Source organism: Vanellus vanellus (assembly GCF_965231255.1).
Source record: "Vanellus vanellus genome assembly, chromosome: 1".
In the NCBI taxonomy this organism is placed as follows: Eukaryota; Metazoa; Chordata; class Aves; order Charadriiformes; family Charadriidae; genus Vanellus; species Vanellus vanellus.
This window is the reverse complement of record NC_138905.1, coordinates 146,712,523-146,736,274: the sequence shown is the minus strand read 5'-3', so window position 1 is coordinate 146,736,274 and position 23,752 is coordinate 146,712,523. Positions and strand designations below refer to the sequence as shown.

Below are 23,752 nucleotides of genomic sequence, written 5' to 3'. Positions count from 1 at the left end.
TGAACTGCAAGTATAGGAAAGACAGTTGTTGCTGTAGCCATCGACACTATGAAGAGGATGCATCAGGGGATATAACAGTATTTCCAGTTCTACTGATCCTCTGCTTAAAGTAATTACTTCAGCGTTTCTAAAGATGTTTGGTGCAGTAGCACCTAATTTCTTGCACGCGCGACAAACACTATCTCTAGGAAGGACAGGACGTAACAGACATCGTGGCCCACTCCCAGCTTGAACCTGTCACACCACATAGGCTTTAGGTGCTTTCATAACGAGGGAACAGAAGTTACCAAAAGTTTTGAACAGACCATCTACCGTGGCAGTCTTAGGACAGCATGGCATGCTTTGGATACCTAGTGCGTTTTTATGTTTGAAACAACCTTGAGACACCTCCTGCAACCTTGCTGATGTGTCCGTATCTGAAATGACACGAGGGTATGAGTTCTGAGAATGGTAGACTGATGGAAATCAGGTAAAATGCTGCTTCTCATTTTGTGCTTTACAAACAGATCAGAACTAATACACAGAAAACCTGTAGCGCGCACCCTCTAACCGCAAAGGAAAGGCACAGCAGCCTGTCTCTCTTAAAGTAAGGAAGCAAATTTGAGACATTCTTATATGGTTTACATTCTCCCTGCTCCACCGAAACCAGCTATGGGTCACAGCCCTTTCTTTACTTCCAATATCCCAAACTAAAATCAGACAAACTTACCTCAAGTGACCCTGTGTGCTGGAACCAGTCATTTCACAATGACTATTACTAATCGGCTGTCAGGATCCAGAAGAGGACCTTCTGGTGTTTTGCTTTCTGGTATTAATCTGCGTCAACATCAAGGCATTCAGCCAGGCAATTCAGGACTGAAATTCAGAATCAGACAGTGGATGATAACCTCCTTGATTAAACTGAAACCTGGAAATAAAATTCACGAATATGTTATAACATGGAACCACACGACCTACTTCTCCCTGACTCTGCAATAACAACTTAAGAGACTTCACTAGTTAAAAAATAAATCCAATCTATTTCTCATAGCCTAAAGTTAAGTATTTTAGCGTTGCAGCAAAACCCTTTTAAGTTAAGCATTCACTTTCTCTGAGGGAATGCAAATCTGTTTTTTTTTTCCACATGAAAGTAGAGAAGTGACCTTTTAGTGCAGTATTTCAAATCATTACTATCTAATTAACCATATTTGCATAAACTAGCAATGTAGGTTTGACACTGTGCTCAGGCACAAAAATGAAGTCTGATTATTCTGCCCCCCTCCCTTTTTAAAATATATATCAAACGTGTTTATACGGGATGCTTTCAAGCTCCAAAGTGTTAAAAAAATGCAGGACGCTAGGGGCATCAGCAAATCAAATGAAAAAACCTTATGTTAGCAAAAAGCTAGAACTAACCCAAATGTTTCTAATTTCCCTAGGACAAAACCCGCTGCTCCTTTGCATGCACCAATATAAATCCTTTCTGGGTCTGTACTACTGTATGTGAACCTGGGAGGGGCACTGGCTTTATCCACACCAGCATAACTGGGTATTCAAAAAGCCGGGGCTTCTCTCCCTCTTTGCTGACGCTTTTCTACACCACCAAGTTCCCTGATGTAGACAGTGCAGGCAACCAATAAAGTCCTTCATTCCAGTATAAATTATTATGAGCTGCCTCTCCCAGTTAAGTTTCCATCCCTAGATAAAGCTTCAAACCCACTGGCACTTTGGAGGTCTGCAAGTCCACGTAGGGTGGTGGAAAACAGATTATGATCAAGAAAGCGGCATAGGATAAAGGTGCGTTGGATAAAGCATCCAGACCAGATAGATCTTTTTATTACCCGAAAATCTGAACCAGTATTAGTACTTTATCACAACCATTTACTTTCCATACCAAAAGCTTGTGTAAATTGCAGCTATCAAATTAAGATATGGAATTTCATTTGAGTCTGCAACACAGATTCAAATATGAACGGCCAAACATTTACAGCCTGTTTGTATGTATGCGCGTGTTGTAAGGTACCTCCATATTTATCAGACTGTTACCCTAGAACTACCTCCAAAATTCTTAAAGGCTTTTTATATTCAAGAAAACATAGTAATGATGTGAGATTAATTTTTAAAAAAATGTTCAAAGTTACTTGCTTGTCTTTGAAAGCCTTTGATTTTGTGATCAACTAGGACGGGGGTAGTTTAGTTACTTTTGCATTATCCCATTGCTCTTGTTTTAGGATAAGGTATGCAGAAGTCCAATAACTTTTCAGCATTTAGGACCGCAAGATTAAGAGTAGCAATTGTTTACAGTGCTGTTCCCACAGTAAAGCTGCCTGTTTAAGCCATTTCCTGGCTTGGTAATTCACGATTTCCTCCACACTTTCCTTCTCTTTCACTTTGCAGGCTTATTTCGACTGAAGTTATTTTTCGGAAGGGCACTCCCAAAATTCCCAGGCCAAAAAGTATCTGTGGTTTCTCACTGAGCAGTATTAAACTCCACTCCCCAAACTTGGGAAGGAAGACCCTCCTCCTGCATTGCAAAGAAGGTTTGCATGGAATGCTTCTTACAAAGAGCAGTTTTCAATATGGGGACATTGACATTTTTATTCTACGTGTTTTTCTCTCAGGAATGTGTTCAAGCTACTTAGCAGCTCTGTCCTACTTTCTGTGACTGTGGTCATGACTGAGATAGTACATACCCCAAACTGACTACATCCAGACAACTTTCCTGCTGGATGGTCTGTGCCTCCTGGTCATGGTTTATCCTCCCTTGCTTTGAAGTCTCAGTGGGTCACAAGTATTTTGGAGAAGAACACTCCCTGCTGATGTATCTGTAAATTCTCTGGTTTCTCCCCCAAAAAGGTCCTCCCCTCACCCTCATCTTAAAAAAAAGCACACGAAGTTGAGGCTTCTGGTTACTCAAATTCCATTCCCACACTTGTGCAGAAACAGAGACTACGTCTGCCAAGGCTGAGGTCAAGCGTGTTATTCCTCTGAGCTACTTCAAACAGAGTTAAAAGAAACACTGGACCTTTCTTTGAAAAGCATGTGAAGCATATTAGTTTCCAGGGGTTTACTGTTCAGAATTAGACTCAAAGAAGCTCCTCTGACCAATACTGTCTGAAGACAGACTGCAATTCAAGTTAAATTGAACTTACACAAGAAGGACCGGGCTTTCCACCCCAGTCTATAAATTGCCTCACATCATAGAATCATAGGGTTGGGAGGGACCTCTCGAGATCATCTAGTCCAACCCCCCTGCCAGAGCAGGGACACCTTAGAGCAGGTTGCACAGGAACACGTCCAGGTGGGTTTTGAATGTCTCCAGAGACAGAGACTCCACCACCTCCCTGATTATTATAGAGATTAAAATCACAGGATCTGGCCTCCTAGTTATTATAAGCTGCACAATGCTATCTGTTAAGGTTGCTAGACTTCCTACTGTGAGGTCTTCCCCTCCCACTAGGACTAAAACGTAGTAGTTATATTAGTAGTAGACATCATCATTTTAACCTTTGCTATGTACTTGTTTCACATCAGCTCTTCGGAAGTTAAGCCAAAAAAACTTAGTGGTTTTTTTTTTTTTCCCCCCCTTCAGTTAAAATTTCTGCAGTACATTCCCCAAAAGCAATTCCATCAGTGATAAAAAAAAAAAAAAAAAAAAAAGTTTTGGTCCTTTCATAGGCCAAAACCACTTGCATCCTTGGAATAGGGCCAGACTTGGTCAAGCACCAAGTATGCGATACTTTACTCTTGGTCAGTCTTTATCTGAAAAGGTAACTTACACTGTTCCCTTCCTCTGCATAGCAGACATGTAACGTACAGCATAAATACACTTGTCATAGCATTCCTTTTTTCTGATAACTTGAGATGAGACTATGAGAGCTACTGTGAAGCCAATGGAAGCAGCACCTCTCACAAAAAGCACATGCCCATGTTTGTAGTGAGGTCACTCCGGTGCTGCTCTTAACAGTCACAGGATCTGCTCATAGCTACTCAACTTTAACTGATAAACTGCCTGTAATCCCATGGAAATTCAGAGAATTTGCTCTTTTGCACAAAACATGTGCAGTGTTTTACAGGTGACTTGAAACACAGTAATTTCTTACACACCATGAATTAATTAGCAAGCAAAGCACAAAAATGCCATTTTTCTAGATTATATTTTTGTGTTCTTCCAAATTCTGTAAATTGAAATGTAATTCCGCCCCCCCCCCCCCCCCCAAACAGTGAAGAAGAATCAGCAGGAGGGATAACTTCTTAATCGGTTTAAACATGATGTTTGTGTACCGCTTGTGGATTGCTGTGGCCTTTAATGCAAGTAAATTGGAAAGATTTGTTTGTATGGGAATTTGAGCAACTGCAGAAGAGTCTTGCCTTACGGTCAGTGTTCACTTCTGTGAAACACTGAAATAAGATTAGGGACTTCTTTTTGCCTTTCTCCAGGGACTGAAGTTAGGAGATTCCTTGGCAAATTCAGGTGAAGATTTTCAGCAGTAAATTGACGATGCAGCAAGGAAAAAACTACAAGAAGAAATTACTCAGCCCCAAGTACCAGGGCAGCCACATAAGCTGTGACATCCTATGAGAGTATAACAATAATTGTTTTCAATGAAGACCATAATCTTACCGATTTTCTTTTTCAGTCTGGAGAGGGTACTAGTATGTACAATTGCTGTTCATTACAATCTTAATCTGTGTTTTCTATTCAAAACCTCACACCAAGTTTGTAAGAAAATACACATCTGCTGGTACAGTTTGGTCAGGTTTGTGGCAGCTCAGGATCTTACTGTAAAGGAATTGAAAGTATTAAACTGCAAAAGGATATACACCAGAAAAAAGGATCTGTTAGAGAGTTGGTGAAATATGCAGTGTTTCAGGACAAGGAGGGTGTGTTGTGTGTTTTTTTTTGTTCCCCTCCCCCCCCCCCCCCCCCTTTTTCAGTAAAGGAGTCCCTTAGGAATTTGGTACAAAGATCGGTCTCAGTAGTACGAGGAGGGTAGATGTTTTAGTTTATGTTTTGTTGGCAGTGCAGTCCAATTTTGGAAGAAGAGTTAAAATGAAAAATAGATAAAAATCAAGGAATAAAACTCATTGTTGTAATATATGAATAAAAATTAAACTTGTGTATATGGTCCTCTCCTCACCATGTTGGATAAGTGTTTAAGTAATTTTTGAATGTGACGTTAGACCTTATATTCCTCACCTCTCACCAATGATCCATTTAATTTGGCTGCTCTTTCACAACCACCTTTCGGACTTAATGGTGGACTTCATGCAATTGTGTATTTTTGCTATGGCAATTAAAGACACAGACAGAGAAGCATCTGCACAGGGATGGTTTATTGATGCTTTCAAGAGATTCAGTCTTCCTGAGGAAGCTAATGAAACAGAATTTCTAGTTCCAGAATATGTACCTGATCCTTCTTCCAGAGAACAGATCTCTCTCTGCATAAGGCTCTGTTTTTCAGCCAAAGTGATTTGGTAAGCTTCAGCTTCAAGCTGCATGTAAAGATTTGCCTCATTGCAGTAAGTCCATTTATTTTGGGTAAGTTTCACTTCATCAACCCAAAACTTGTTTCATATGACTCAGCTATTAACTCCTAATTGTTGTAGAAGTCTCAAGTCCACACTCAGCATTGACAGCATGGGTCCCAAATACTTGTCCAAAACGAATGCAATTGGTTTTGTAATTTAGGAGGAAATTACTTTTTCCACTGCCAGAGCACTTAAAAAAAACCCAACCAAACAAAAAAACCACCAAACCAAAAAGACAAGCCATGTAAACAGTATAAATAGCATGGATCATTGTTATTTGCTTTGTCTTTCTTGAAAGCAGAGGAGAATTAAAAAGGAATTGTTCTGCTCAGAGATCTTCATCAGGGTTTGTTACTCTTCACCATTTAAGAACAGAGCTCAGACTGTATTGCTCTTCCAGTTTTTCCACAAAAAAACCCTTCTGGTTTCCTCATGTTTCTTTTCTTAATAATGTCAGACAGTCATGACAGATCAATGCCCTTTACAAATTTACCTTGGAAGGACAGACAAGGAGGTAGATGACTCATTAGAAAACACATTTGAAAGAGAGCAGACAGGACAATATGACTGCAATGTTTCTCTGCAGCAGTAAGTTCTTGTACTGAGGTTAGCCCATGAAGTTTAACAGTTAGGGAAAAACAAAGTATTTTACTCACACACAATTTTATGAGAGGAACAACTGAAATGGCAGCAAGAAAAACACACTTTAGACAAACTGGTATTACAACACATTAGGGGGCTACAGAACTCTTTAAAAAAATAAACCTTGTGAGACATGAGAATGAAATCACATTTCAGCATGCTTTAAATAGCTGAACTGCTCTTCAAAGCGTGAGTTTTTCAGCTATTGGCAAAGACAATGATACCTCCTCCTAAGGAAATTAAAAAGCATTTAGCGATAAGTTAAAGCTAGCCTACGTGTAAGCGGGCTAAATACTAGGCAAAGATTTTTCCCTTTTCACATTTAAGATGATACTACAGTTCATCACTTCTGTAGCTTATATGTTGTTGTGCAATGCCCCAGTGAAGTGTCACATCTACTCTGCAAAAGAGAACAAGAGTAAACACCTTTTTTTAGGATAGTCACAAATGGTAAAGCCAGTAGTATTTGTTTGTCCGTTTAATTAGATGTTCGCTGTTTATCACACACAAGAACTGTAAGCAGAGTCCATGGATTCTTCTGAGTAATATGAAACCTCATGGTTCCACGCAAGTTCAATACTGCCTCTCTCTCTCTCTCTTCCCCTCCTCCTCTTACCTGCTGTTCTCCCCAGCCCAAGATACATTTCCAACTATCTTCAAATGATTTTAAGAACCTTAAGGGAGAGAAAGTTTTACGTCATGACTTCTACCCGAGAGCGCCTGGCTCCGGGCTTGTGTCAGGTCCAGTACACCTTAGACCACAGGAAGCTGGATGTTTTTCTTTTGAGGCACTGTAAGTTAGGCTAATAGTAATAGTCAAGTTGCCCAAAGCTAAAGGGACAAGTAGCTCTCATTGCCTTCCTATTTAAAAACACGGCCAGTGAAGAAATCTTCTTTTCCCTTTTTCCCTGAAATACATTAAGTACAGCTTGCAGTAACAGATTCCCCACAGTTTTGCATTCGTGCACCTGTGGTCCTAATGTATACCGTCCCATTTTGCTTTATAGTTTCCTCAGCCTCACAAGAGAAGTTTACAATGGGTCTCTCCTCATTCAGATAAACACACACATCCTTTTTTATCTCATAACAATTATCATGTTTGTATTTCTTCTTCCACATTCCCAAGCTAAGCCAAGACAAGCTCAGTTCTATGACAATGTTTTCACGTACCTCTCTTCAGAGAGAGCTGCTGCAGCTGAACAAGACAATTGCAGCTTGCTAGTTATACTTGGATTCAATATGCAGTTGAAGAGAGGAGAATGACCAGTTTTCTCATTTGTCTATTTTTAGACACCTAGAAAACCCCGCTGTCAGCGGGTAAAAAATAGGTGACATCTTCAGACCCTAGTAAAACCACTTACACATGTTAACTTGCTTAAATAAACATCCCCACCTCAAGTGACACAGTGGCCTGCAGTCTTCCTTGATCCATCCACAGAGCAAGAGTTACATTTAATGAGTCAGTAATCATGCATTGTCTTCCAGAGGAAATACAAGCCGGGTACCCCGGCTTGTAACTTCATGATCTGCTGCTCCCAAATCACGTTCCAGTGCTTCCTCTGAACTACTTTTTGTTCTCCTGCCGTCAAGGCTAGTGGTAGCTGTATGGGGGCCAGAAGAACCGTTTGCAGTTATTGTTGTATCACCGTATGTCACAGTAAGGTCACCATCATTCAGAATAAAATCAGAATCCTCTTCTCTAAGCTGCTCTTGATTCTGGAAAAAAAGGAGAAAAAATCTTTGTACAATGCACAACATCTAGTCTTTACCAAGAAGGTAACTGAACAGAAGAGTTTACCTATGTGTCAATACAGAAGCAGTAAAGTTCCACCTTAAGAAATGTTAAAAATAACCTTGAACCCAGTGTTTGCAAATCAGCTTACTGCTCCCTGTATAACTACTGCTATTGTGGAGAGACGAGGGAGAGCTGAATCCAAGAACTAGGTTATGAAACAGGTAACTAGGGATTTAACAGCACTGGAAGTTTACCAGAAGTACAGGAGAGATAAGCAGTATACACTGGTTTTGGCATGACAATTTAAAAGGCAGTATAGGTAAAAGACTGGAGGCCAAGCACAATTAAGTCACTCTAGATACAGTGTTGTGTCTGTTGACTAATTAACTTGACTAATTAGCAGACTCATGCAAACTGGTAAGAACTCATTAGGCCCAAATTCTTTATATTCAAGGTTTCCTCAACAATTTTTTTTATAGATTGAAAACTAAGCATTCTTTTAAACTATTTGCTTACTCTTACCTGGCACTAAACAGAGAATTACTCGATCTAGTTCTTAGGAACACTCCTGAGTCATAAAAGTACAAAAGGCTGATACAAGAAAGTGCTTGCTTCACAGTTTTGTAACTGGTTCTGATATGTTTTCTTTTCAGAATCATTTAAGAGAGCGTCTCATGAAACCCTGTGCATTTATTTTGGCAGAGCTGGGATGAAATATATGGTCAGAGACTAGGAATTGCTGAAGCGTAACAAAGCACTTAATTTCTCTACACAACATAATACAACAGCAAGCAATTGTACCGTGTTTCACTCCTGTTTGACTTGTTCTTGTTAAAAGGCAAAACAGCTGAATTGGTCAGAAGATGGGGCTTCCTCATATTTGAAGAAAATTCAAATCAATAATATAAGCTTGCTTTCTTGCAACTGAGAGCAATTATTTGCCCACATGAACAGCTCCATACTGCTCAGCAAGAGTGGCAATCTAAGCGCGTGTATTGCTGTTCTCCGTAGGCTAGACACCAATCAGGCTACATTCTCAAAATACGTAATTTTCGTCCACTTCAGCAAAGGAAGGAGGGCACAGGCTACATGAGATAGGATCCCTGTGGTCAGCTTGACCAGAAAGACCTACCTGTATTGCAGAACAGGAGTTCAGGGCACTTCAGATTGAAAATGCTGATGAACCTGTCCATGATGAAAAATGCAGTGCCTGGCTAAATAAAACTTCCTGGGAAAGCTTCCTGTCGTTATTTCAGGATGATAATCAGCCAAAATAGAGCAGCAGAAGCCTCTAGATGATACAGAACATTTAACTGATGAAGATTGAGGAGGTGTCAGGAGTTTACCAAAACCAACAAAAGAAGTGGTGCAGTTCAGTGTCGGGTGCAAGACAAACCGTATGTAGAATGAATGTTGTTTTCTCAGAACCTTCGTGGCATCCAAATTTATCATCGCTTATTACAGACAGGGTTGGTGTGGTAGAGATCACTGTTCTCAAAGAGCAAATACAGTTTAGGACACTTGCTTTCTTTGATTGCAAAGAAAACACTGAACTACTGTCACTATCTTTAAAAGAAAAAGGGCTGAAATTAAAGGGTTCATCTATAGTAGGCAGAAACAGCCTTTACAAGCTTTCTATTGCAAAAAGTGAAAGTCTGAGGGACAAGACAATTAAAAAATGTACTCAAAATAATCAGCTGTTTAAGAAAATCTGATATCCCTACATATTCTGTTTTTGAAGAGGAGACATCCAAATAAAGATGAAAAGCAGAGAAACAAGTAAGAAGCAGGCAGTTTGTTACTGTTGACCGGTTATGTTTTAAGAAGTCGAAGGAGCCGAGAAGGTCTATCGCAAGTTGCCTTTCATGGTGTTTTCTCTTGGAGAAGCACCCAGGAGTGGAAGGCAGGGCTAACAGCACATCAGGAGGTACTGTGATACCAGGGCCACGTGCAAAAAAGCTGCAGCAAGCCCCCAAAGCATCTCCACAATGCTATTTAACAGCAAATCCTCACAGCCACCCATCAGATAAGAAACTGGTAAGAACACACACACTACACTCGAGCTTCCCCAAAAGGCAGACAAGCTCTTGGAAGCACTATACTGAAAGGAGAGGGCCACAGGCTTTATACTGTATGGCAAGTCCTAACTCAGCCTTCGCTGGTTTGTTGCAAGCTATACTTACATGCATGTAAACTTTATCAGTTCCAGAGAAAACACTGAGCTTTCTCCCAACACAGTGAACAAACATTGCCTTGTATGAGGCAAATTCCACTTATTTATTTCACTTCTGAATAGCACTGTAAGCAGCATGCAATTTCATATATTTCCCCAGAGAACATCCATGAACAATCCCATGTAGTACACAGATTCGCGATGTTTGCAAGCAAGAAGGGTGGGTGAATAAACCTACTGTGTTTCACGCAGCATGAACAATTCTTTCAAGAAAGACAGGAAATGTATCCAAGTAGATCCCCAGAGACTTGAAATTCTTCCAAGAATAACCCTAAACTGGCCTCTGCAATCCCCTACAGTTCTGTAGGAATAGCTTCAATTCACTCAAAAAACATAGGTCTGAACTTCAGTATTTAAAACTTACAAACTAACATGGCTAAGTACCTACAACCAAAATTCTACAAAAGACTGAATTTTGCTTTGACGTGCTGACCATAACCTTGAGGCACCTCACAGCATTCTGTCCCATTTGTGGTAAAGTCTGCTCATGCTCCTAAGAATGCCTGCTGGAGATGTTAAAACGGCTAAAGCTTATTTAGAGTTACTGCTGACAAAGCCAGTCTTTACTGCCTCCTAAGGCAGTGCAAAAAGAAGCATACGCAAAGTACACTGCACATAGAAAGCCTTGGTAGTCACCACGTACGCTGCGGGTGCTGAATAAAGCACAGGCATCATGGGTGACAAACTTGCATCAGAAGTTACTTATCTCGTGGGTCCAAACCAAAAACATCAAGTAGTATGCATGCAAAATATATTACAACTTAATTCTCATTAGAGTTTCTCTATTTCTCAGCTAAGTTAAAATTCATCAAGGAAACTACACAATTTTTGCTATGAAGCTAGAACTACAAAGAAAGGGGAAGGGGGAGTCACGGCTGAACAGTTTTCTTACCAATTTTGGGAGTTACCTCCTCCAAGACTTATACAGACTGCAAATGAAGTTTCTTTACTGGGTTTGCATATTTAGAAAAGTAATTCAATACCCTCTACTTTCATACCAACTGTCACACTGTATGATGCAAGAACTAAACTTTAAAAAAAAAAAAATGGGTGGGAGAGTGTGTAGGACACAAAATGCATCCCTGAACAAACAAGAAAAAAAAAAAATCCCCAGGAGCACTTCATCAAGAAGAGCAGGTGATAACACAGATGCTTCTTCCAAATGGGATAAATGGTTGATGAAACAGAAAATTACTTGAAGTTTCAAAGGACATGTCAAAAGCAAAGAAAAGATGTGACCTACATTAGTCCGGGATAAATTGGAAACCCTGCCAAATGGTCATGCACTGAAGATAACACCAACAGAGAAAAAAAAAACAGTGAATTTTTGAAAAATAATAATTTTAAACATTACTGACAGCAACCTTTCATGCTTTTACATTCCAACTTGGATTCTGTTTGGGTGGGAAACACTTAATAGTAAACCTAGTGGAACAGTCTTATAGCAGTGGGAGAACATCAGCAAGGAATAGTAACAACAGCTCTGGAAAAAGTCTACTGTACCTCACCCCTGCACTCTGATTTGGAACCTTACACGTATGCCATGTAAATTCAAGCTTAGAGGACATGATCTCATATGTAGGAATAGGTTGTAGGTGGACTATGTAATAAGATTATTTGACTTTCAAATTTTAACCCCCCCCTTTGGCATCTAATTAAAAATATGTACACCCACTCACGGAAGTGAAAATGAATTCTAAATAAGGTTGTAATAAAGCCAGAGGGGAAAAAAAAAAAAAAAAACAAACTACAAAAGCTGAAAACAATACACAAATGTACAGTTAGTATAGCCACATACTTGTATGCTTTTTTCTCTTTTTTCTCTCTCTATAGATGTTAGAACTGCTCAGACATGCACCTGAATGAGATTTAGGATTTACTATTACTTTTTGAAACACATTTTCCAGCTATGTTACATTCTGTTGTCTATTTACAGACGTTTTTGCCTGTTTAATTCAAAGTCTTCAGTCTTTAATTCTCTCAGATGCACTAGTCCTGCAAATACCTCACAAAAGCACAACTACTCCAAGCAGTTTCTGTCCCCCCAAAGACATGGGTCTCAGTTGCTTCACCTGAACTTAATAGGGAAGCAAAAAGATTCCACAGCTTTTTAGCCAGTAGTAAAGTTATATAGTCAAGTGCTGTAGCAAAGCCAGTCACACAAAGAAATGAAAAGCAATAAAGCAACCGCAAAGTTTGGAAATCTTGAAAAGAAACCAGAAATAAAATCTTAAAACTATATTCTTTCCTAACTTAACATAGCAATGCACCAAAATAGGAACAAGAAGAGACAATACAATGTGAAAGTTCCACATTATACATCTTAACAAAGTATGCAGCCGTATAAGCATTTTTAATGAAGTTAACATCCCAAGAGGGAAAGAGTGTGTGTGTGTCACAGAACCAATCCAATTAAAGAATAAGCTTCCACTTATAAGCTCCTACATGAGGTAGTAGCTAAGAATCGGGAGTAAAGAGAAAAAAAAAAAAGAGCCCAACTGTTAGAAAAAAATGTAAGTCAAAGCTTGCATGTTCATTCTGGTTAGATTCTCAGTTACTGGGTAACTAATCTTATAAGATCATACCTAGATAGACATATGGGCAACACACAAGTAGGCTAATTGGTCTGGTGGATGCTTTCCAGCCTAGATCTGTTTTAAGATCTCCAGTGGCATTGTAAAGATTGGAACAAGGCCAATTTCTTGCATTACTAATAGCTCCAAATACACAGTAGATATTTCCAATTTCTTTGAAATTTTACTATCAGGTAAAAGTAAGATGCTAATTATACCAGAAAGAAACGCAGGGAGGTATTTCAAAGTTGCAAGCAGGATTTGTAACTTTCTAGGAAAGATCAATAGAAATCTGGTCTGAGAGTACTTGAACGTAGCAGAGATGTTACCATTTCAGAGAACCCGTAAATTTGAGTGATCCCATACAGTACTATGGTTTTATTTACAAGCAGTTCGTAAAGTTGTAGATTTCAGAAGCGCTGTACAGATAGGAATGACATGTATCAGGATCATGCAAGAGTAATAGGAGACTGAAGCATTAATTATTGCAAGACATGGCTGTAAAGACAGTATAGCGACCTGCTAGACTGAGATAAGTAACTGATTAACAGTTTCTGAAATGTGATCTCAAATTTCACAGTGGAAACAATGAAGGGAAGCTCTACCAGATTTCTTTCTGGCGTGGGTAAATGTGTCAGTGCCTTCTCTGAAGGAAACCTCAACACAGCCTTAGCAATAACAGGAAAAGAATCTTGTCCAAACATCTTGGGAAGGGATTGAATATTTTGAAGCAATTCACTGAACTGGTTTATTGACTAGGCCTTTAATTTTCCAATATCCTCAGATGTTATTTTTTTAATGTAGTATTTGAAAAATAAGATCATGTCTGATTTCTTCTAACAGAAGCTGCTGCCTCGGGGCAGAGTATCTTAAATCTTTTCTGCCCAGGACAAACCAGCTCTTTCTTACAGTATGTACATCATACCAACTTTTTGCCTAAAAAGAAAAAATCCTGGTTTGCTGAAGTTAAATAAAAAACAAAACATAGAAGTATTGAGTCATTCTACTTACATCATAAACCTGGGGACTTGTCAGACAGCGGGCTATCAGGCCACACCAGCTGGGTAGAGTTGTGGTTAACGGAGGGCCGCTGTGAGTGAGAATTGGCTTTAAATAACTTAAGAAGTTAAGGAAAACACATCAGTGCTCAAAAACCACTACTGAAAATAAAAAGACAATTGTATATAAATGTGGTTCTGCCTTTGATCTATGTGCTGCTCAATAATTGTATATAAAACATCTATTGGAAAAAATCTGCATTAGTAAACAAATGAAAAACATCTCCCTCCAAGTTTCACTTGATCCTTTTGAGAGGAGTTCCTTTACACCTCTGCAGTGCACATATACATACCACACAGAGCCTCAGAAAGGCAAAGGGAAAACTTTATGCCAAGAACCACATAACGCAGCGTGGAAGGAAAGCATGTGCCCAGGCAACGCTACCTAGATTACATTGATGGGCACAGGGGTGGGAAAGGAAGGTGTCTTCATACCTCTCCTCATAGGTCTGCCTCCAGGTAAATCCATAATTGTTCACACTAGTACTCCAGACTGATGATATGCCTGAGAAGATGCTCAGGAGTCAAAAAAGGTGTCCCTGCTACAGAGCAGCATGCTGATCTTGACTGGCACAAGAACAGAGCTCAGGAGGAAAGTGCTAAGACTTCCAAACATTGTCTGAAATCGGGACCAGAAGGTGTAGGGTTTTTTTGTTTTGTTTGTTTGTTGGTTTTTCAGTTTGTTTTGGTTGTGGTTGTTTGGTTGTGTTTTTTTTTTTTTAAGTCAGTCTGATTATATACAAGTATATATTGCAGGTATTCTAGTTACTTTCTAAAGCCTCTATGCACAGAGAGAACCTAGTCCACTTGTGAAATATAACGTAGTTTCCCTATTGCTCTCAATAGATCAGGTGCTTGGGGCAAAGAGGGAGTTAACAAGAGGGGCTGTTTTAGCAGAGATGTATCCCTCCCCTTTAGCAGAGCCCCACATAGCATGTTTACTTGAGCACATAATGGTGTGATTATGCCACTGCGTAGTTACATTTCCTCCTTCCCTCCCCCAGTAACAGTGTGGCTACACCCAGTCCTGGAAAGACATAAACTGTTCCCCCTTGCACTAACCTACCACCCTCTATGTTGCCCCGTGGCAGACATGCACACAGTGACTCAGTCATAATAAAATAAACCCAGTAAAGGACATCTGGTACTGCAAAGTTGCAGTTTTCTTCATGTTTAACAATTGTGGGTGAACCCAGAGAACAGCCCATGACATTAAATGAACTCTGCATTCCACAGGAATGAAGTTCCCGATTATCCATCCACACAGAGCTCTGCAGGCAATAGCCAGCTTTGGAGCACACTGCCAACTGCATCCTACTTGTGTCTTTTCCAAGTTAAGCTTCCTTGCAAAGAGTGAATTCTGAAACAATCTGCCTTTCTACCCACAAACCAAGTGGATACACCAGCAAAAAATATTTTGACATTGACATGGGTATAGAGGTGACATTTCTAAAGATCATTGCCTGTGCAATCTAAGCCCACCCAGCCAATGTTTATCTGAACACCTCCTTGCAACAGGAAGAACAGAATTTTACCTCTAAGATACAAGACAATTCTGCCTCTGGGTATCAGTTTCCTTGGCACAAACTTCAAGAAACCTTCCCTAAGGATTGCTAGTCAGCACCGAAAAAAGCAAAGCCACTATCGGCATCCTTTACATTTCTGTGAAACAGTTAATTAAGCTGTAATTTTCACCTAGCTCTCTCCTTGCCCTTGCTGCAGCTGCTGGGGACCACACTAGTGCTAGCATCAGCCAAGGGGAAGTCAGCATTGCCAGCTACTCCTTTTTTTCCAATCGGGCACATCCCTTTTGTAAAGGCAGGGGAAGAGGATAGCTCTGCTTCTTTCTTAAAAAGACAAAAAAGAAGCAGTCAGACACAGCCAGATCCTTCCGTGCTTAACACAGAAGTTTTTTTTTTTTTTTAAATAACAACAATTGACCTCAATACACTTTGACACCAGCCACTACCATCCAAAGGGTTAACTTGAAATTACTAACATTTATGAATATTTAAACTAGCACATACACTCCCATCTGCGCTTAGGCCCAATACTACTGCATCTGAAAGCATCAAACAAACAGATTTTATCCTGAATAGGCAGGTGCTATAAGGATCTGAATGCTTTCAACGCTACCCCTGGGTTTCCCTAGGTGGGAAATTTTGATGCACAAGGCATGGAAGGAAACTACTGTGTTCCAACCAGGCCAGCAATCTCTAATCAATCAGTGGCTAAGACCCCAGTGAAAAGACTCACTTCTCAGATGCAAGCTTTAACAAGATTAAGGCCCTGTCACAGGTATTTATGTATATTTAACTGCCCCAGAAATTACTAGGAATCCAGAACTGAAATTTCTTTGAATTTCTGGCTATAAGTGACTTGCCATGGCCACAAGATTATCTTTGCCATTTTCCACTAAGTGAGTGTAAGCTGTTAAGGAGGGGCACCTGTATGATATACTGATTAACAATATCCTAAGTAGACTAAAAAAAAAACCCCACAAGCTTGAAAGACAGGACAGCTACACAAAAACTGCTCAAAAGCTTAAACAAGGCTTCTTAAATAGTATAATAGCTTCAGAAAGTTTGTACAGTACTATATACACACACAAGGACACTCTCTGCTTTAACACCCACAGGAAGTTCTAGATATACTGAAAGGAATAAGCTGGATCACATGTAGATTTTTAGTTCCAAAACTTCCCACCTTAGCAACGGGTTTTCAAAGGGGGCTTCATCACAAAAGCAGATGGCTCTTTGGAGCAACGGGTTGGGGCACAGACATGTACAATGAACTACAACACTAGTTTGTGCTATGAGCATCAATGAAGATAACAGATTAGTGGAAAAAGCCAGAGGATCTGAAATAGTCGGCTGTCTTATTGTTTAGGAAGGAACTTCAGCTCCTAGAACTGACTGATTTCTGTCCTTCAGCAAGTGTGACATACCACGCATTAGATAAAGGAAAGGCCTGTCTTCGGAGTCAGTGAGTTCAAGCTTCAGTTCTGTTCCTTGAACCTGTCAAATACTTGATCTTTCTCCTGTTTGACTCTCAAGTGCTTAAGGCTACACATGGACACATGGAAAGGAAAAAGCAAACATTTCATGCCTTGAAGCTAAGCTGTGTTTTCGAAAGGATACTTATGGTCAAAGCTATACCATAACCTGAAGAGCCAAGCACTTTCCTGCTTTGTCCTGTTCCTTCTTTCAGAATCCGGGCCATCCTAAAAATAAGATTAAAACATATTCCATTATTTCAGGCAGAAAAAACTCAAATCATACATTCCAATCATTCATGTTACAATATCCTGTTCAAAAAAGCCAAATTACTTCAATACTGTACTTGGACTGCAGAAGAAAATTGAGGTTACTTTCCCTAAAATGACCAGAAATGACTGTAGAGAACCAGGCCCTCTTCATTGCCCTTTAGTTACCTTAACAAGCCCTCTACCACCAAGTTCCCTTGAGTCTAAAAGCTTATTGCACAGTTAATGCAGTAATGGGTATAGAAATAAGTATAAAACTTACAAATAAGCCTCATTGATCTCATCCCCATCCCCCTCCCCAAATACATGAACTTGAATAATCCAGACTGATTCCTATTCAGTGCCAGGTTGGCTTCCTTAACTCTAGATCTATTTGATGTTCTTCCCTTAAGCGTATTGCTTCCTTGAAAGACCAAGGAAATTTACCATATCTGATAAACTCTCACAAACCTGATGAAACATATCACACTGAAAAGAAACATGCTTAACAGGGAATCCATATAAAAAATCACAATTGAGAAAGGTCATGCAAATTTCATAAGTGCTAACAGTGTTAAATATAATCCCTTTACTAGCTGTGTTGCAAGTCATCCCACCAGCTGGTCTGCAGCTGCATTTGTTTTTACATTTGTAACTGTTTTGGTTTTTTGGGTGGCTTTTTATTTTTTTGGCCAGAGGCCAAAGTTAAACACAGGAAAACAGATTAAGTGAGAATGTGTTGTATGAATCATCTTCCAAACTACTGGAAAAGAACAAGACAGGATTGCCCTGTGTTAATTCTGATCTGCAGAAAATCCATGATCCACCAAGAGTTAAAACTTAGTTCATTTTCCCTCCCTCCCCATCCCAAATGATGTATTTTCTTTAACTGTGACATGCTGCTAATCTTGGCTTGGTGACAGAAAGAGGAATCCAAAGGGAACTGACTAATGGACTCCATTAGGAATGCAATGCACAGCTAAAGAGGGAAACAAATGGGTAAGTGCTTTACGTTTACATGGGAAAGAAGCAAACAAGATATTTCCACCCAGACACTGAATGAGAAGAGAATACCCATGCTCTGTTTCCTGCTAAAGCAATTCCTCAAATACAGTCTGAACTGGTCAAAGCCATCTTACCACGATACCACTTCCTAACCTTGGTTTTAAGCAATAACTGTGGCCTTCACTGCAAAAGGTGTTTTGAGGCCTGGCCTTCTGGTTGCTTCCAGATGGATACAAAACCAAAGTTCACCCTTTTTGGTACCTACACCCACTATTTCAGAATCTATTTTGTGTGCTGCAGACAGGCGTCTACAAAGAACACAGAGATGCTTAATGCAGTATCTGCAATGAAAAAGATGCTCCCTAAGCAAGTAACTCTTATCTGTATAAATTGTGATATTAAAAAAAAAAAAAAACCAACACAAAATCAAGGCAGGAGAAGCCACTAATAAGACAGCTGATCCCAAATACAGCAGGTATCCCATGCGCGTATCTGACCAGCCTGAGCACCAGCATCATACAACCTGAGGTTTACAAAGCAGAGTTCACTCACTTGCACCCCAAGCATCCCCTGCGTCCAAAGTCATCTGTCTTTCCTGTCATTCAACTTCCTCTAGCGGGTTCCTGCATAAGCAACCAGTTGAGCTGCTGAACAATTAGCATCAAGCAGCACTCTGGGAGAGTGTATACTAAGGTCTGGTACAGAGGAAGCTCCCAGTTAAGCCTCTGGAAACGTTGGGTTAGGTTTTTTTGCCCCCCCGACCTTTCACTCCTCCTGTGAATTCCCTCAGTTTATAGATGAGGAAAACTGAAGTTTCTGCTATGAATGACATTCTTTTGACAGCTTTGCCAATAGCATATTGCAGGGAAAACAGTCAACTCTTAGATTGTTACTGTTGCATAGAAAGCTGCACTAAGATTCACAGCAACAGTTTCCTGAGCATAAATAACAAATTTCCAGCACTCCTTTTCCCTTATACAGGTGGTAGGTAGTACAGACAAGATTCAGCTGGCTTGTAGTACCATATACAGGAGCTGAAATTGGATTAGCAAACTTAATCCTTCTAAGCAAGTCCAAGGGCCAAAATTTGGTATCAATTATTGAACACAGAAGCCAAGAGGATCATCTCTGGGTCAGTCTTGGGGAGGACTGTTTATGCTGTGGCATGTTAAAAGCAAGCATGTTGGGTGGGTGGGGGAAGAGGAAAGCACATTGTTAAATAGAGTATATTAGTAGATTTGGGAAGGTTTCTGATGCCTTATATATATATATCTGTATACACAAAAATTTAAATGTTGCAGCACTACACCAAACATCACAATGTTTTTCAGTGGGCTTTGCTTGAATATTATAAAGTGCATTACTAACTTGACAGCTAAGAGAAAGGTTTTATCCATGCACATAGCTTCTGTAATTCCTTATTGTCTTAGGTATAAAATAAGAAGATCAGCCTCATAGAGAAGTTATGTAATTACTTACTCCTTGTAAGACTTGAAAGCTGTCATTAGTAGGTGGAGGATCCTGATCTGGGTCAACCCCAACCCTACAGAAACATTCGGAAAACAAAGCAAGTGCTGTTACTGAGGGTTGTAAATGCTGTAAGTTTGGCAGAATGCATTTTAAAAGCACTTTAAGCACCCAGCAAAGCTGCATTCAGAGAGGTCATAAGAATAGTTTGAGGAAGAGCTGTCCATGATTCCCCTGCAGTTACATAGCTATAAACAAGATACTTTTTCACTCAAGAAGCAACTACCTGTAGATAAAGGCTTTAACTCCACCCCAGCATCAACTTTTAACTGCTTACCTTTGCTGCCAATTCTTTTAGGACACTGGAAAATACTATTTTTGGTTTAACAGGCGAACTGTGGGTGACATCCTCTTCAGTGGAGAACATCCCTCATGTCCAACAACAAGAAACTAGAGACTAAGGATAAACCCACCCTAAATATTTGACACAACAAATAACTTAGCTGCAAGATAGGCCTGAGAATGGCTCAAATATATGATTAAAAAAAGACACACATCCCCCAAGTTTTAATGCACTGCGTGAAGCAACAAAAGTACTTTATAAGGACTCATAATATTAACTTGCTGCAAGTTACATTCACTTAACACAACATAGCCACAGTAGATTAACAAGAAGTCTGTCTAGTCCAGCCTCCCACCTGAGTGAGGGAGGGTCTGTATAATGAGATGGTGGATGATTACAGAATAATACCGTAATAAGAAATTGTCTACTCACTTTTGCATAGTTAGCAAGCATCTTATTACTGAACCATCCTTTCACACAGTGCTCCTATCTGAGTTGGGTATTTAATCCTTGCAATCACGTTCAGGTTTTTGAGGTCTGTTTTGGGGGTAGCTATTTGCTAAGACTAGACTTGTCTAGTTTTAAATCCTATTCATGCCTTAATCTCTGTGCTCTCTTGTAGAACCTGGACCTCCAAAGTCAAATGTTAGGCAAGATTGTCAGTCTCAAGCGTGTTGTGTTTCAGTCCCACCACATTGCATAATAAGCATAGGAAAATGCACACAGTAACAAAAACATATTCATTTCCCCTCTCTTGGAAGGGACTGAGACCGTTTAGTGTCATTTCTTTGTTACCTAGACTTTGTGTCAGCTATTTCTAGACATGGTGTTTATGCAACAACCCTGAGGATCACCAGAAACCAACAGAACCTTCCTGGTAAGACCATATGATTTGTGTCCCAGGGACAGCGCTTGCATAAGGCAAGCAGTGATCCAGACACGATTTACCTTCAGGCACAGAAAATGGCATGGATTAAACTGAAAGGGAACAGCTTCAAATAACTTGCAGGGCAGTACTTCCTAATAGAACATTAGAAGAAAAGTAGGCATTGAACTAAAGTTTTACATCATCATTGTGGACTCATGGCCAATCCAAGGCCTGAGATGACAGTGTAGTTCAGGGGAAAATCCAGAAGGCCACTCTAAGACAGCCTGCAGTATCCCCATATAGGGCTAGTGCTGGCCCAGTCCTCTGCTTGGATTTTTTCCTGAGTCTCCTTTCTTTCCTCATCCCTTCCTTTTTCCACATACAGAGTCACCTTAACCCTTAGGCACATTTGGCCTGGGAAGCCATAGGCACTGACCAGCCTCAAGACTGAAAAGTTTCACCAGTTTAAGGGCACACTGGACAGACTGGGTACTGGATTGTAATATATGCTAAAATAAAATTCCACACAGAAGAGCTCTGAAAGGTTACAAGGGCTTAGACATTACTGCTTAGGCTATCACTAAGTAGTGAGGACATAAGAAGGGTTTTCTGCAGACAAACTCATTACCTAATGAAGCCTCGCGCAGAAAGCTGACAAGCAATATCAGGAAACCCACTCAGTATGGCAATATGTGTAAGAGTTATGTGTATTTATAAAGGAATGCACAAATAAATCAATTTGTGGCTTTCCAAAGCTGCATGCTGGAGAGGTTCAACACACTATGCACAGCAACCACGCTCATGTTAGCTGTGCAGCTGGCAATAGGAACAGGGAGTTCAAGAAGCTCGTTCCAGAAGATGAACATAGCTTGCATTCCCTGCATAGTTTTAACTCACAGGGCTACCCATTCACTTTACAGTACATAAGAAAACCAAACAATTCTGAATGCCTCAGTTTTCATTTGTCTTACAAGGATGTGCATTTGGGGGGTGGGGGATTTTAACTGCCCTTAGGCAGGGGAAGGGGGCTTGGTGGAAGACCAAAGCAGGATGACCATACTGTTCAGTGAAAAGTTATAGTATATCACAGCCAGATGTTTGGGTTCACTGTTGCACTGAAGAGAAAAAGAGAGCTTTTCTATGTTAAAATGGTTCAACTTTTAGGAAAAAAAAAAAAAAAAAAATCTCACTACAGATGTTTCTTTCAATACTGAAATAGTTCATCGACATAGGCTTGTCCATTTAAATTATTTTTTTTTCAAAGTTATTCTTCAGATGAATTTATATTTTGAGTATTTCTAATTAGTTCTTTCCTCTAAATCACTTTTAAGTTCATGTTTTGAAGCGTCTTCTTCAGTTCACATATTAACACAAAATACATTACTATTTTGAATTCCCATGACTACTTTTTGTATCTTTCAACCAGCATACTGTGTCTCTTATTCTCTACTCTAGCACGAATCATATAGGAAGCTTTATTTTTTGTAGCAAGACTGCCTGTTTAAGTTTCAAGGTATATACACCCTGGTCTCATGACAAGCACCACATTTTTGCAGGCCCTGTCCTCAAATTTCTAAGAAAGTCTCATCTTTATCACCCGAAACAAAACAATACCAAAAACCAGTCGAGTGTCTCCTGACCTCCTTTACAGTGAAGAGAAGCACAGAAAATAGTTAGTTACTTCATCCTTACTTAGCTACTTCCATAATTAAAAGTACAAGTAAAGCTGATGCATGTATGTCTTCAGCACAATGTTTCTTCTGGTGGTTGAAAGAAACAAATCCATCTCACATCCTTAAGAACATTTAACAAGCTTCCCATAATTTAAATGTGCTGTAAAGGCCAATACCAGTTCTCATTTATTTAACCATTTTTTAAATTAAGAAAAAGTGTTACTAGACTGATTTTCTTAGATATCAGGGGCACAGAGAGGGTAGCCTTGCTAATGACTCTGGGATTTTGAGCAAAATCCCTCGCAGAAAGGCAGGTGAGCAAGCTCTGATTGAAGACTGTTTTCTTGAAGAGGAACAGTCTATGTCATGGGGCACATCAGCTGCAGGACAGCCCAGGCCAGGCCAGGGCAAATGCCAGCAAGCACCTTTGCTTTCCCCTCCACGCTTTCTGAAAAACCCATCACAGCAGTTGCGTGTGGATTCCCTGAGGGTGTACAGAACCAATTCAAATAAGCGATTCTTAAAAAGCAGATGTCAGATGAAGAATATGAGCAATCTTACAGCTGTAACAATATATACATATATACACCAAAACTAGTGAAAAAAATCCACCTATTTCCCCAATGGCATCAACTCAGTATTTGATAGATACTTTAATTCTTCGGTATGTACAGTTACTGGTACGTAATTTTCAGCTGTCTTTATTTCTGCCTTGGGAAGTTTACTGGAATCTGTAGACAAGAGCACACTACAGTACAAAATTAATCTAAGTATATTACTTCCCTCCTCCCTAATTAAAATATTTTATTGTTTTTAAGGCATAAAAGGCTTTTCGCACTTTAAGAGCTCTGTAATAGCAAAGGGACTACCACCGAGCTCCTAACACCCAATACCAAATCACCACTTTTCTGCTCTTAATTGATTCCTGACCTTTTCGGTCCTTATTCTACAGCTACAACTCCAGCTTCACATGTAAGAGAGCAGTTACTCAGATTTGATCCCGCAAATGCTAAGCCTATGTATAATTCAGTAATTTAAACAGTGTGGTAGAAAATGGTTGACACAAAATGTGGAACACATAAATGTAGGGAAAGGAATGGTAAAAAAAGCAGAACTACTTCAAGTTCTCCACTATGTCATTCTAAAGTGGGTGGAACCATTTCTTCTGATGCTTCAAAAACCTTTCAAAGGCCCTGCAACACAGATGACAAGTTACTAAAATACCAGACTTTATTACATTTTTAGAATATGTAATTACTGTAGCAACAGCCAAGAATGACTGTAATAGATAATTGTTCTCAGATCCTCTGTACCAGCTAGTGTACTGCATCTCTTGCAAATTTAGTAGTTGGCTGGGAACCTTGAAGTGTGACAAGATACATGAAAAACCTACCATTGCC

At 39.8% G+C, this 23,752-nt stretch overlaps 1 protein-coding gene across 1 annotated transcript in view; it reads right to left on the bottom strand.

Moving 5' to 3' along the window:
- Positions 1-5,305: 5,305 nt before the first annotated feature.
- Positions 5,306-23,752, bottom strand: part of SLC9A7 (solute carrier family 9 member A7) — a 74,917-nt gene continuing 56,470 nt past the window's right edge. Inside the window, exons 14-17 of the mRNA XM_082498478.1 lie at positions 19,481-19,544; positions 16,893-16,975; positions 13,706-13,811; positions 5,306-7,869 (exon numbers count right to left, since the gene is read on the bottom strand). Coding sequence (XP_082354604.1) covers positions 7,621-7,869; positions 13,706-13,811; positions 16,893-16,975; positions 19,481-19,544 — 502 coding nt within the window. The 3' untranslated portion in view covers positions 5,306-7,620. The remainder of the gene's footprint in view (positions 7,870-13,705; positions 13,812-16,892; positions 16,976-19,480; positions 19,545-23,752) is intronic.